Source organism: Sander lucioperca, chromosome 18 (assembly GCF_008315115.2).
Source record: "Sander lucioperca isolate FBNREF2018 chromosome 18, SLUC_FBN_1.2, whole genome shotgun sequence".
Taxonomy (NCBI): Eukaryota; Metazoa; Chordata; class Actinopteri; order Perciformes; family Percidae; genus Sander; species Sander lucioperca.
The window spans coordinates 2,573,916-2,587,486 of record NC_050190.1 but is presented as its reverse complement, the minus strand read 5'-3'; the positions used below and the strand labels follow the sequence as shown (position 1 = coordinate 2,587,486).

Below are 13,571 nucleotides of genomic sequence, written 5' to 3'. Positions count from 1 at the left end.
TATCTTACCCTGGCTCGTGGGTCCTGGCCCCGCTGTTTTTGTCGCTCTGCGGCCCTCAGCAGCTGGTAGAGCTCCCGGGCCTCAGTCTCCCAGTGCAGGAGTTCAGCCAGGCGGCTGTCCAGACCCGATACACTGTGCTGCAGCTCTATACACACATGTTCTGCCTCAAACAAGGTCTGCATCACCTGGTGACATTAAGGGAATGGATGGTAATGAACAGATAAACTTAGAGTACATACTGTATATTCACAAATGGTAGCTGTCAGTGGCTATTTAGTGACAAAATGTGATATACAGGGGAACAAAACATAAAGACTTGAATGCTTTAAACACAGCTGTATGAAGGAAGTATTTAAAGAAAAGCAATCATTCTTACTTCAGGTATAGCAAGCTTCAGTTTCTGTAACTGATCTGCTGGGCATTCTTGGGAGGGAGCCAGAGCCTCAAGATCAACTTCTTTTATTTTCCTCATTAAGAGCTGAAGAAAAAAAAGCAAACAGTCAATTCTAGAGACGTATCTGGTCATTCAAAGTTCTATTCTCATAAGTTATTTCTGAATCTGACCAGACTGCTGTTTCACATGTAATCATTAAACTCTGTTATCAAAAAGTGTCATTGATAATGTTGATTTCGTAGATATAATGGTGTAGTAATTTTCTGAACAGCTCTGTTGTTCGCAGGAGGTTGTCACTGACTTAATCTAGTAATAAAATAATTTTGAACAAATATGAGTCGTATAAAACATTTCAGAGGTACATGGCTATGTGGCAAGCGAGACACCAGACTTTGTCCAAATGCTCTAAAATTGTCCATATGATATTTATCTGCTCAGGGCTGAGTGACAGTCAGACATTAAGACAGTTAATAGTTAAGAACAGCTATGACTCTACTCCACCCTGTCAAGGTGTTATTTATCCAACCATTAGTCCTACCTGTATTCTTTTTCTGTAGGTGCGTAAGGGGCCTGCCATGGTCTCCAGAGGCTCTTTGAGAAGGAGAGTGGCCTCTCTGCTCAGAGCTTGGATGTCCTGGGGTCTAGTCTGGATGTCAGCACTTGGCTCAGCCGTGTTGTCCTGAAAAAAGCACAAATAAAGCAGCTAAATAACAGGTAGATTACAAGACAAACAGAAGCTTGCTATCTAAGATAGAACCATAGCACACTTGTTTATGTATAGGGTCTTATACCAGCATTTTAATGGACACTTGCGTCCTGTACTTTAATATCACAGTGGACATAATACAATAGTCTGATTTTCACCGACAACACCTGTCCAATATGCAAGAAATAAAAAAGCCGTATGATAATATAAAGCTCTAAATGGTCAAGCTCCTTCATATCTTGAGGACCTCTTAGTACCTTATTGTCCCACTAGAGCACTATGCTCCCAGAATGCAGAGTTACTTGTGGTTCCTAGAGTCTCTAAAAGTAGAATGGGAGGCAGAGCCTTCAGCTATCAGGCTCCTCTCCTGTTTTGAATTGAATTGAATTGAATTAATACACTGTAATCGCAGACTTTAAAAACCTTGCAATTATAATTGCCTCCACACAAAAAGTAAAAGGTGGAGTACAACTTTCAAATTCAAAGACACTCCTTAATATCACAGCGTGGGAATAATTATAACAATGGGACAAGCATAGCTTTAATTCCAAAGGTCTGAGACATTAAGTCATCAAACTACCTACAGTCACCTGACAGTAAATATACAAGAAAAAACTAGGCTGTCATTTAACAACAAAGCCACTCACCCTGATAAGGAATTAGCCCGGCAGGAAGTTAACATATAGTACATATATATATATGGTACATGCTTTATTAAACATATGATCTGCATTATTTTTATGTTCCAGAAATATACTGGTTAATCCACTGACAGTAAATTAATTGACAACAAATCATCTGATTTCTCATTAACCAGGTTTTTTTTGTTCTGTAACTTACAAATGTGTTTCTCTTGTTGAACTCGGCCCAGTGCATGTTGAGTCTGCGCAGCTCCTCTGCCAGGCTCCTGCTGGTCTGAGGGTCTGCTGCCTCCATCAGGAAGTTACCCACCTCATTCAGGTGGGCCTGTCTGGAGCCCCACTCAGCCAGAGACTCAGACGTCACCTTAACAAAACCATGAACATAGCAATGATAATCAACAGGGAGGAGACAAATAAATGTGTGTAGAAAGATGCATGTCTGTAAGGGTAGGCAATTTTAAAATTTTGATGGTGACATATTAGCAGACTCCTTAGTAGACGCTTGGGGGGATGATTACAGTGATTACATATTCAGCTGTGGTTATAAGGTTGTGTGTAAAGCTCCTTTAGTATGAAAACATGCAACCGATTAGGACACAGACATAAAAAGACTATATTGTTATTATATAAGTGTTGCAGGGTTATAGAAGATTAATTGAAAGAGGTTTGGAGCGCTCACTCGTGTGTCACTCAAAGCAGTCAGCAGCTGACACGCAACCCCTGTAACTAGAAGAGGAGTGTCTGCAGAGAGTCTGCGGGTCGGGACTGTCTCTCTGCTCACTCAGTCGCTTGAGTTGACTTGTGAAGTTGTCGTTGCCTACGAAATTGTAAGTTATAAAGCTTTTTGCAGCTAAGATGGCTAATGTTGCAAGAGGTTTGTGTGCGGCGCTGTTATCATTTTAGACTGAATTGTAGTAGGACTCAACTGATCCGAGTTAATGATACTAGAGACTCGCGATTCGTGAGTCAATTTAAAGACTCGGGTTAAAGATCTGAGTGAATGGGGGCGCTAGTGCGCACGCGTAAGATGTAGACGTGCATAGCTTGTGCTCTCCACCGCACCTTATGCAAAATTACCGAACACCACGATAAAACTGTCTAAAAGTTGATATTTTTTGCTCGCTTGCCTATCTCATCCGCTGAACCTCGCTAATTTGAAAATGTCGCGGCAAAGAAACCCTCCTGGAAAGTCCAAGACCATCGATGGATACATCAACAGTGCTAATGCTAGCGGGGCTAATGCTAGCGGGGCTAGTGCCAGCGATAACCGTTCCAGCGAGCCCTCTGCTAAACCTCCGGCTACCACTTCAGATATCACGTCCATAGACAAAACTCAAATGTACGAGATATGCAAGGAAATGTGTAAGGAAATGTCAGAGACGATTCTGGGGAGACTCGATGAACGCTTTGATGCCTTTGACACTAAGTTTCAGTCTGTACTCTCCGTGCAAACTGACCTGCAAAACCGCATGGTCAGTCAAGAGCAAACGACCAGTGCACTTGAAGAACGCGTGGAAGTGCTTGAAGCCAAGTGCGAAGACTTAACAAAGTACGCCAGCCAGCTTCAAACCAAACTACTGGATTTAGAAGCACGGTCCCGCAGACACAACATCAAGATTGTTGGTATAAAAGAGGATTCAGAAGAAGGAAAACCAACTGATTTTGTTTCCAAACTTATTCCTGAACTGCTGGGTAAACAGCACTTTCCACATCCAGTGAAAGTTGATCGTGCGCATCGCTCTCTGCAACCCAAACCAGCGGCGGGTGGCAAACCGCCGCAAAAATAGCTCGCATTCATCATTTTCAGGTGAAGGAGCAGATTCTACGCCTCAGCAGGACGCAATCAATGGAGTACAAGGGAAACAAAGTTTTAATTTTCCCTGATTATACCAACGAAGTGATGAGCCAGCGCCGTGCTTTCCGAGATGTGATGAAAGCTCTGAGAGACGGAGGAGTTAAACATCACCTGCGCTACCCGGCCAGGCTTCATGTGTACTGGGATGAGGAGGAGAATATTCCCGAGGTTTTCAATGATCCAGCGGCAGCTGAAGCGGCTCGTTCATCGAAGGAACGTAGCGCTCCGGCAGATGGTTAAAGAACGCGATGAACATTTTTTACTTTCTATTTAAGGTGAGCGTGCTCGTTCTTCTGTGCTAAATGCGCCACACACTGTTGACCATTTTTCGAACTGCGTGTCGATAAGTGACTGTCCAGAACCATGACAATTATTGATACACCAGGGTGCAGGACAATTTCTTTTAAAGGCGTATTTTACTTTGTTTTTCAACGTGGTACTAGGTTTCAATTTTTCAAAACTATATTTACGTTGTGGTGGAGGGCGCTACTTGGGTCGGCCTACTATTTGTCCAGCAGCTCCTGTTTTGGCCAAGAAGGGAAGATACGCGTCAAGTTCGGGGGACGCGGAGGTGAGGGAGGGGGGGTGGATATGGTACTGTGTTGTTGTTCTTGTTCGGCTCAGATGCACATGTTTTATTCACTTGTATTCGGTATTGCAACAGCAATTGTACTTTTTTGTTTTTTTCCAAAATGACTCAAGTACAAGGTAAAATGCATGTAGGAGGCAGAGATTTACAACTGATTTCATGGAACGTGAAAGGGCTTGGTAATGCAGTCAAAAGGGGGAAAGTTTTTAAACACCTGAAATCTCTTTCTGCGGATATAATTTTTTTACAAGAGACCCACATCAAAACAGCTATGCAACATAGGTTGAAATGCAATTGGGTGTCTCAGATATATCAATCACCATTTACCTCGCATGCCCGTGGTGTGGCAATATTGTTTCGAAAAAATATCCCATTTCAGGTAACTTCTGTTAACAACGACCCTCTTGGTAGATATTTATTGGTCTCTGGCACTATAAACTCGTTCTCATTAACCCTGCTTAATATATATGGTCCGAACACGGACGAGCCCAATTTTTTCAGAAAGGTTTTTGATCTGCTTCCAGACGACAGTGACTCAAACATAATAATAGCCGGGGATTTTAATTGCTATCTAGATCCTTTCTTAGATAGATTATCTACACGACCAGCACCTGAAATTGCATCTGTAAAGCTTCTAAATAATCTTTTGAAAACTAGGAGTCTAGTAGATATTTGGAGGATTCAGCATCCTACAAGCAAAGAGTATTCATTCTACTCAAATGTTCACAAATCCTACAGTAGGATTGATTATTTCTTGACTAGCTCTAACCTTATTTCTCAAATCACTAATTCCAAATATCATAATATTTTGATCTCTGACCACAGCCCCTTAGTAATATCATTAAATATTTCCCTCCCAAAACAGACTTATTTTTGGCGTTTTAACCCAAACCTTCTAAGCGATGACAACTTTGTTAACAATATAACCTCTAAATTGAAAGACTTTATAGAATTAAATGATAATGGTGAAGTGTCTGACTTGACCCTATGGGAAACATTAAAAGTCGTTTTGCGTGGTGATATAATCTCCTACACCTCAGCCATTAAAAAGGAGAGAGAGAGGAGACTGCTTGAAATTGGCAACGCTCTTCCTAGTTTGGAAAGAATTTACCAAAATTCTAAATCACCGGAGCACTACAAAGAGATATTGAAGCTTAAATATGAATACAATGATATTATGAGTGGCCAAGTTAAGAACTTACTTTTGAAATTAAGGCAGAAACACTTTGAGCTTGGGGATAAACCCGGTAAACTATTATCGCAACAGCTTAGAGGTGCCCAGGCTTCAAGAGCAATTCGTGGTATTAAGTCGAAAACAGGCATTCTTCTAACCAATCCTGTTGACATAAACCGTCGTTTCAGGGAATTCTATTCTGAGCTTTACTCTTCCAAACACAATGTTTCGCAATCTAATCTGAATGATTTCTTTGACTCTATATCATTGCCCAAATTGAGTGACGCTGCTACGAAATGTCTTGATTCAGACTTTACGCTGCAGGAAGTCATCAATGCCATAAAGTCATTCCCATCAGGCAAGGCTGCTGGGCCCGATGGTTACTGCGCAGAATACTATAAGAGATTTTGTGATATTCTTGCACCACTTATGCTCAGAATGACGCATAATTCTAAAAGTAATGGAAAACTGCCAAAAACCCTTTATGAAGCAAACATTTCTTTAATTTTAAAAAAGGGCAGGGACGAAACTGACCCTGCAAATTTTAGGCCAATTGCACTTCAAAATTTTGATCGCAAAGTAATAACTAAAATCCTGGCTACTAGATTGAACAAATATTTGGCTTCTATCATACATCTTGACCAGACAGGGTTTATTCCCGGCAGACTCTCTTTTTCTAATGTCAGGCGGCTACTCAATACTATTTACTCTGATTTTAGTGGTATCAAAGGAGCTTCTATTTTGTCCCTCGACGCACATAAAGCTTTTGATCAGGTCGAGTGGCCTTATATGTTTGAGTCACTGCGCAGGTTTGGATTCGGGGAAACTTTTATCTCTTGGGTGAAACTGATATATGTAGAACCGTGCTGTTCTGTTTTGACGAATGGTGATCGGTCAGCCCCTTTTATTTTGCAACGCTCGGTTCAGCAAGGCTGTCCATTGTCTCCGGCGCTCTTTGCTATTGCACTGGAGCCGCTCGCTGTTACAATAAGAGAGCACCCACAGGTGAAGGGGCTTCAGGTTGGAGGAGTGGAAACGCTCATCAGTTTATATGCTGATGACATAATATTGTATTTATACAATGCTGAAAAATCAGTTCCCCCTCTTCTTGAGTTGATAGAGTCTTTTGGTAGGATATCAGGGTACACGATTAACTGGTCAAAGAGTGAGTTTGTGCCTCTTTCTAATACTTATTCACCAGGTTTTTTACAAAGTATTCCATTCAAAATAGTTAATGATCATTTCACCTACCTTGGTTTGACTATACCTAAGGATCCAAAACTAATATTTAAATTAAATTTCGCAGAATTTATTTCAAAATTAAAACAAAATATTGAATGTTGGAAAATTCTTCCCTTATCAATGATTGGACGCATAAACTCAATTAAAATGATCTCCCTTCCCAAGTTTTTATACTTATGTCAAAATCTCCCCATTTATCTCACTGCAGCCTTTTTTAAAGACTTGGACTCCATTATTTTGTCTTACATTTGGAATGGCAAAAATGCCAGAATTTCGAAGGCACACTTGCAGAAGTCTAGGTTAGAGGGAGGGTTGGACTTGCCTGTATTTAAGCACTATTACTGGGCTGCCAATGTTAGGGCATTAGTGTTCTGGCAGCAGGGATCCCTAGATAATCAGATGCTTACAGCCCCTTTGTGGCTTAAGATGGAGGCCAACTCTGTGAATAATTCTTCATTGCCAGCCATATTATTTTCCAAGTTCGAAAAGCCAGAGTCCTATAAGAATTTATGCTTTGTGGTAAAACAGTCAGTAAGAATTTTAAACCAGGTTAGGTGCTTTCTAAAACTACCAAATACATCAGTACAAACACCTATATGCTTTAACCATTGTTTTCTGCCTCCCTGGCATGACATATCATACCATGACTGGAGAAAGAAGGGCTTGGTCTCAGTTAGCAATCTGTACATTGACGGTAAATTTGCATCATTCAACCAACTGAAAGGAAAATATAATCTCTCTAATTCCCATTTGTTTCGGTATTTGCAGGTTAGGCATTACACCCAATCAAAAATTGAAGATTTTCAAAATCTACCCCTGGAGCATGAAATTTATGATATTTGTAAAAGCCCTCCTTTCTCCAAGCGTCTTATTTCGAGAATTGTACGTCTATTTGATGACTGTATTGCTGCGCACACTGTGAAAACTAGGGATACTTGGAAAGAAGAGTTAGGTGTGGAAATATCTGAATCCATGTGGAACACCTGTTTGTCTAATATTCATTCCTGCTCTATAAACAGTAGACACCAGTTAATTCAATTTAAGATTGTCCATCGCTTACATTACTCCAAAGTCAGATTACATAGAATATATCCATCAGTCTCCCCAGTGTGTGACAGATGTAATATGTCTGAGGGTACACTGTCCCATGCTTTTTGGACCTGCTCTTCATTGGTAAATTTTTGGTCTAAAATATTTGACTGGTACTCCAAAGCATATCAGAGACCCCTTCAGCCCGAGCCTGGACTTGCTATTTTTGGCTGCTCACAAATAACAAGGACAATTCCAACTATAATGCGGCAACCATTGGAACTGGGATTGATAGTTGCCAAGAGACTGATATTGAAGGAATGGAAGTCTTCCACTCCTCCTCCCTTTCAGGTATGGATCACTGACATGCTATCCATAATACAAATGGAGAAACTCCGCACCAGTCAAATGGACACATTTTTCCGTTCTTGGAACCCTTTCTTAACTCATTTTGAAAAAGCTAAAATACAGTAAACTAATTGTGTTCCTGTATTAACGACCTTTCCTCCTACTGCTGTACTAATTAAGACTGTAAACAACTGGCAATAGCTGTATCTGAGCCTTGTTTGTTTGTTTGTCTGTTTGTCTGTTTAATTTGAAAATGTAAATAAAATATAAAAAAAAAAAAAAAAAAAGATCTGAGTGAATCACAACTCGAACAGGTTTACACTACAGTTGTAGTTCTGTAATGGCGGCGGAGAAAGACGCTAGCGAAGCCATTCGGTCCGTTGTGGCAACGCTGCCGAATATCCAGAAGTTAAAGCCCGAGCAAGAACAATCTTTGCTGAGTTTTGTTGGTGGCCATGATGTTGAGGCCCTCCTCCCCACGGGGTTCGGGAAAAGTTTGATTTTCCAGCTTGCTCCGTTAGTGGTGACGGAGTTGGCTAAGGCTAACGCTAGTGGTGCTAATGCTAAATATAAGCCTTGTTGGTCTCCCCTCTTGTTGCACATGTGCATGACATACGTCACGACCAAACGTTAGCGATTGGTTATGGCAGATCCAATAGTTTTAAACTTCAACAGAGTACCCGCCTTCAAGGAAGTTAACACTTGTCAATGGAGAGTCTGGGTAGGACCTTCTGGTCAACGAACCAGACAGGCTGACCGTCGGCAGAAAAGCCAGTCGGACTGATCAGTCGGGTCCCGAGGTCCAAAAAATGCCTCAGAACACACTGAGGCGACGCCGACTTGAGCGTACGCTCTGCGCGTGCGCGAAAAGTAATACGTCTCCATACCAGCAGGCGGCGCTGCTCTGTATTGTTTCCATTAACAGTCTGATTATTTACCAGATGTACCAAATGAGAACCGGCAGCTGATTGGACGAACGCGTCACATGGTTCTTTTTTCTCCGGAAATTCACAGCCAGACTGTCATGGTGGCTTGTTCAGAATACAATCTCATATTGTACTAAAATAGTTCACCAAAACGTGTTTCTGAAAACATTTTAAGCGAGAAATAGGCCATGCAGTTGCTGAATCTGTCTTCATTTCAGATTGACAAAGGTCAGTTTAAAAGATTTTCGTCAGATTTTGAGCGGCTCATCCGCTCCCCATTTCCGGGTGAGTCCCGACTGCCCTGTCCCCGACTGAACATGTTGGGTCGACCAAAATGAAGGTCGACGGCTCCGGGACACATGGAACAGACTCGAGTTACGGACCTCGCCAGACGGCCCGACGCCCGATTATCGGGCTGGTGTGTCTTCTCTATTATATACTGTCTATGGGTAGGACCAGGCTAAAGATGCTCCTCCATGGGTCACGGATCATGGAAAGTGAAACTTAAATCTGTCATGGGGCAGTTGGATTTATTCACGCACTTTAAAAAATATTTATTAAAAGCTTCTTTCTTTGCACATTTTTATTAACAGCATTATATAATTGTATATCATAATAGGCTGTATATTAACTTATTGGGAGAAAACAGGTAGTTCTATGTAAAGTCAGACATATAGCCAAAATGGCATGATCCTCATTTCATAACACATTTGCGAAGATTTGACTGCGAGATTGGCAGTCTCCTTCGATCAAAGCATCAAATATTTGACTATTCGGGGTCACCCCTAGTCCACATGCAAAACTGCTCTGGAGGAATTAGCCCAGGGAAAAAAGCAAAAGCAACTAGCTACTTTATAAAGCGTGGTTCTCCTTCTACAAACTCAACAAAATATCCTTTCTTATAATTGTGTGTTAATAATACCTGAGGTCTGTGGCCATGGCTGTGTGTTGAAGAGCCCTGCTCCAGCCAAGCCTGCAGGGAGCTAAGGCCATCGCTGTAGGAGTCCCAGGCCGAGAGCACCCTTCCCATGGTGCTCTTGGCTGTGGTCACCTCTTCCAAAACCTGGGCGGTGTCCTCCTCCAGCTGCTTCACCTGCTGACTGACTTGGTGGTAATCTGCAGCTGAGGAGCAAAGAAAAAAAGCCGTCAAAAACTCAGTCAATCCAAAAATGAATCCATGAACTCGCCTGATCACCAAGGCTTTCAAACAAGAGTAGAACACTTACCAAGGGCAGATTTTCTTGAATATTTCTCAGAAACCTGCTTTAGCTTATAAAGAGCTGCTTCCAGTAAAGACGGTAGCTCCTGTGTGTTAACCACGTCCTGTGTTTAAAAAAAAAAACAGGACAAATAAAAAGTCCAGAGCAGCCATAATTGCTCATAACACAGTAGAAACAACAGCTTTGGATGGTGAGGTGAAAGGTGAGAAGAGCTCTGTTATTCTTGGACCTTAACCACTAGTGGGGCTAAGATTTGTTGGCTGTCAGCCTGTCTAGAGAGTGGCACCAGAGGAAAGGCCATGCTGTTACCAAAATCTAAAGGGTTTTTCCTCTTTACAGTGGCAAGTTCATAGCATAATAGACTCAGCTGCCAGTCTCAACTGTATATTGTCAGATGATTTGCAATCTAAATGCATCATTTACTAATGCTAATGTTAGCTGTATCATGTTTAGTATTAACTTAGCATTAGAATCCTCTTACATAAAACGTAATATATATAATGTGTAAAGCACCCTTGTAACACTTCTTTTAAACCACTCACAGTAAATTAAATGATTTTCCAAAGATGCCAAATCTACTCACATGCCATTCTTGCAGCAACACCCTGACAGCCTCCGGGGAGATGTAGGGTCTTTTCCAGAGCCGCAGCTTGGTCCTGATCTGCCCCAACAGATCCAAAACTGTATGCTTGTGCTCCCGGTACTCCAGCTTGATCCCATGGTATTTAACAGTCACTCTCACACTGGTGAACCTGGTGAACCGGTTGTTTCTCATTAAAATGAGAAACAAACATGAAAAAATTCCCTGTTGGACAACTTGAAACCTGAAATCATATGTATGATGTTGTAAATGTCACTAAAAATCTCACATTTCCATAGCCAACATTCCTGAAATACACCGGCATAATCCACAATCTTAATTTTGCTTCTCTGGTATCAGGATCAAATTAAATCTGCCTCACTGAAACATTTGACAAACATTTATATATATATATATATATATATATATATATATATATATATATATACACACACACACACACACACACACATATATATATATGTGTATATATATATATATATATATATGTGTATATATATATATATATATATATATATATGTATATATATATATGTGTGTATATATATATATATATATATATATATATATATATATATATATATATATATATATATATATATATATATATGTATATATGACCTGTTTTCCCCTACCTCATGTATAAATAGCCCTGGGCCTCATTTATAAAACTGTGCGTAGATTCTATTACCAATGATATATACATAATTTATGGTTCATATTTGCCATTTACCCCTGTGAGATCACATTTATGATCATATGATCATTTTCGTTTTTTTGTGAGAAAACTATATTTATATAAAATTATAAAAAAGGTAAAAAATAGAAACAAGATTTTTGATCATTATTGGTGGTTATTTCTTAGAACTTAATCAGAACAGGTGAAAGTGCTTGAAATATAACAATTTTGTAACTTTGTGTGGGAATAGCAGGTGCAGAAAGACAACATTCCTACACACAGACACCTACACTCAGACACGCCCACATATAGACGCACAGACACACACAGAGATGCACAGACACATAGACACACACACACACACACACACACACACACACACAGAAACACACACACACACACACACACACACAGCAGGCCCAGTTAGGAGGAGGACACAGTTAAGTTTCATAGCACTTACAATTATTATACTCGGGTCCAGTAGACCCAAACACCTCATATGTAATAGTTATGTGTAGGGGGGATGTACCATGTGCAGTCATTGAAAATAAGTTATTTGTTATATTCTTCACAGAAAATGAGCCAAGGCCAATGAGTTTTAGTTAGAAGAAATAATAAATAGCATAATTTTTCTTTTAGCAAACATTGAAAACGGGTCCCACAGACCCGAACACCATACAAGGGTTAAATAGATTTATTTGTTGGATATAAATATCCATTTTTATAATTCATGGATAGACGTAATTGATTGTTACGAAAACTAAATTAAAATTTAGAGTGTGCTCACATGCAGGCTGTGCGCTATGCATCCAGAGTACTTTATCCATGTGATATTTCGTGTTACCATCGGAGTTCACTAAAACGCAGTCTACAAAACCTTGGGAGCATTACGCACGATCACACACATGGTCAAAAGGTTGCGGAAAACTGCGCACATTTTTACGCATGGAAATTCTTTATAAATCTCGACTTTTGCAAGGAATGTTGCGACGGCAAATTTCACCCTGCTTCACGCAACTTTTTCTTGCGTAACAGGTTTTATAAATGAGGCCCCTTGTCTCCCTTTGTCTTGTGCCAGTTTGTCTTGTTCTGTCCATGTGATAGTTTCGTCAACTGTTCTAGCCAGATCTTCATGTAACCAGGTTTTGTTTATAGTTTTTGTGACATTGTTTGATCCTCTATGTGAGCGCTTTTCGTTGTTTGAACTTTTTCACGATTCACGTGGATGACATTTTCCCATTTAAAACGGCAATTTTCGCCGCAAAGCGACTAGTTTGCAGGTATGCGTGTAGTGTGTTGTAATGGTTTTAGATGATTTTTTTTCTTGTGCTTAAACAATAGCCATGGTTATATCCAGGTCATGACATTAGATACCTTACTTGGACATTTAGCTAAGGGAAGTAATCAATTCAAGCACTGTCCGTACAGTACATTCGATTTCACACATGCACACCACACGTACATGAACACAGTCAGCCCATACCTCCTCTTTAGTTCCTCCATCTTGTCAGTAGGAACCATCATATTTCCATACTCATCTAAGTTCTGGAAGGACTGGAAGGTCTTCACATGCTGCGGCATCTCCTCCGGGCAGGCCTACAACAACATTGAGCAGTGAGCATATTCACATGCATATTGATGTTTAAATAAACTACAGAATCATCAATAGAGGTAAGTGCATCCACATTATCCCCAAAACAAACTTAGATAACAGTTTGTATGAATTTTTGTATTCCGTTTGCAAACGCTCCTGAACAGTGAGTTAACAAATGAACACTCAGAATAAATGGGCTATTCTGCAGATGTTATTTATATCTTAAAAGTGGAAAACCCTGCCGGATTTACTAAGTCAGTATTATTGTTTATTTCACTTTCTAAATAAAGTGGTATAGTTCAGGGGTTGGATGCAGTAAATATTCACCCTGAGGAGCTCCTGTTTCTCCCTGGCGTCGTCAGCGGCTCGGCCGTGGTCCTGGGACTCACCCTCCTCCTCGGCCAGAGCCTTCTCTGTTTTCAGCAGCCAGCGAGCCACCGCGTCCAAGGGTGCCGGGAGACTCATGTCTAATAACACTTTGTATTCACGTAACTAAATGAAAAAACAGAAAGGCACATTTCATTACAAGTGAACAAAATGTCTTTCAATATAGAAACAAGTGAATAGAAGAAT

The 13,571-nt window shown here is 40.5% G+C and overlaps 1 protein-coding gene across 1 annotated transcript in view; it reads right to left on the bottom strand.

Moving 5' to 3' along the window:
- Nucleotides 1-13,571, bottom strand: part of LOC116036810 (nesprin-2-like) — a 149,830-nt gene that overhangs the window by 77,134 nt on the left and 59,125 nt on the right. Inside the window, exons 13-21 of the mRNA XM_035994929.1 lie at nt 13,326-13,490; nt 12,888-13,000; nt 10,708-10,876; nt 10,131-10,227; nt 9,827-10,026; nt 1,941-2,105; nt 933-1,073; nt 377-478; nt 9-185 (exon numbers count right to left, since the gene is read on the bottom strand). Coding sequence (XP_035850822.1) covers nt 9-185; nt 377-478; nt 933-1,073; nt 1,941-2,105; nt 9,827-10,026; nt 10,131-10,227; nt 10,708-10,876; nt 12,888-13,000; nt 13,326-13,490 — 1,329 coding nt within the window. The remainder of the gene's footprint in view (nt 1-8; nt 186-376; nt 479-932; nt 1,074-1,940; nt 2,106-9,826; nt 10,027-10,130; nt 10,228-10,707; nt 10,877-12,887; nt 13,001-13,325; nt 13,491-13,571) is intronic.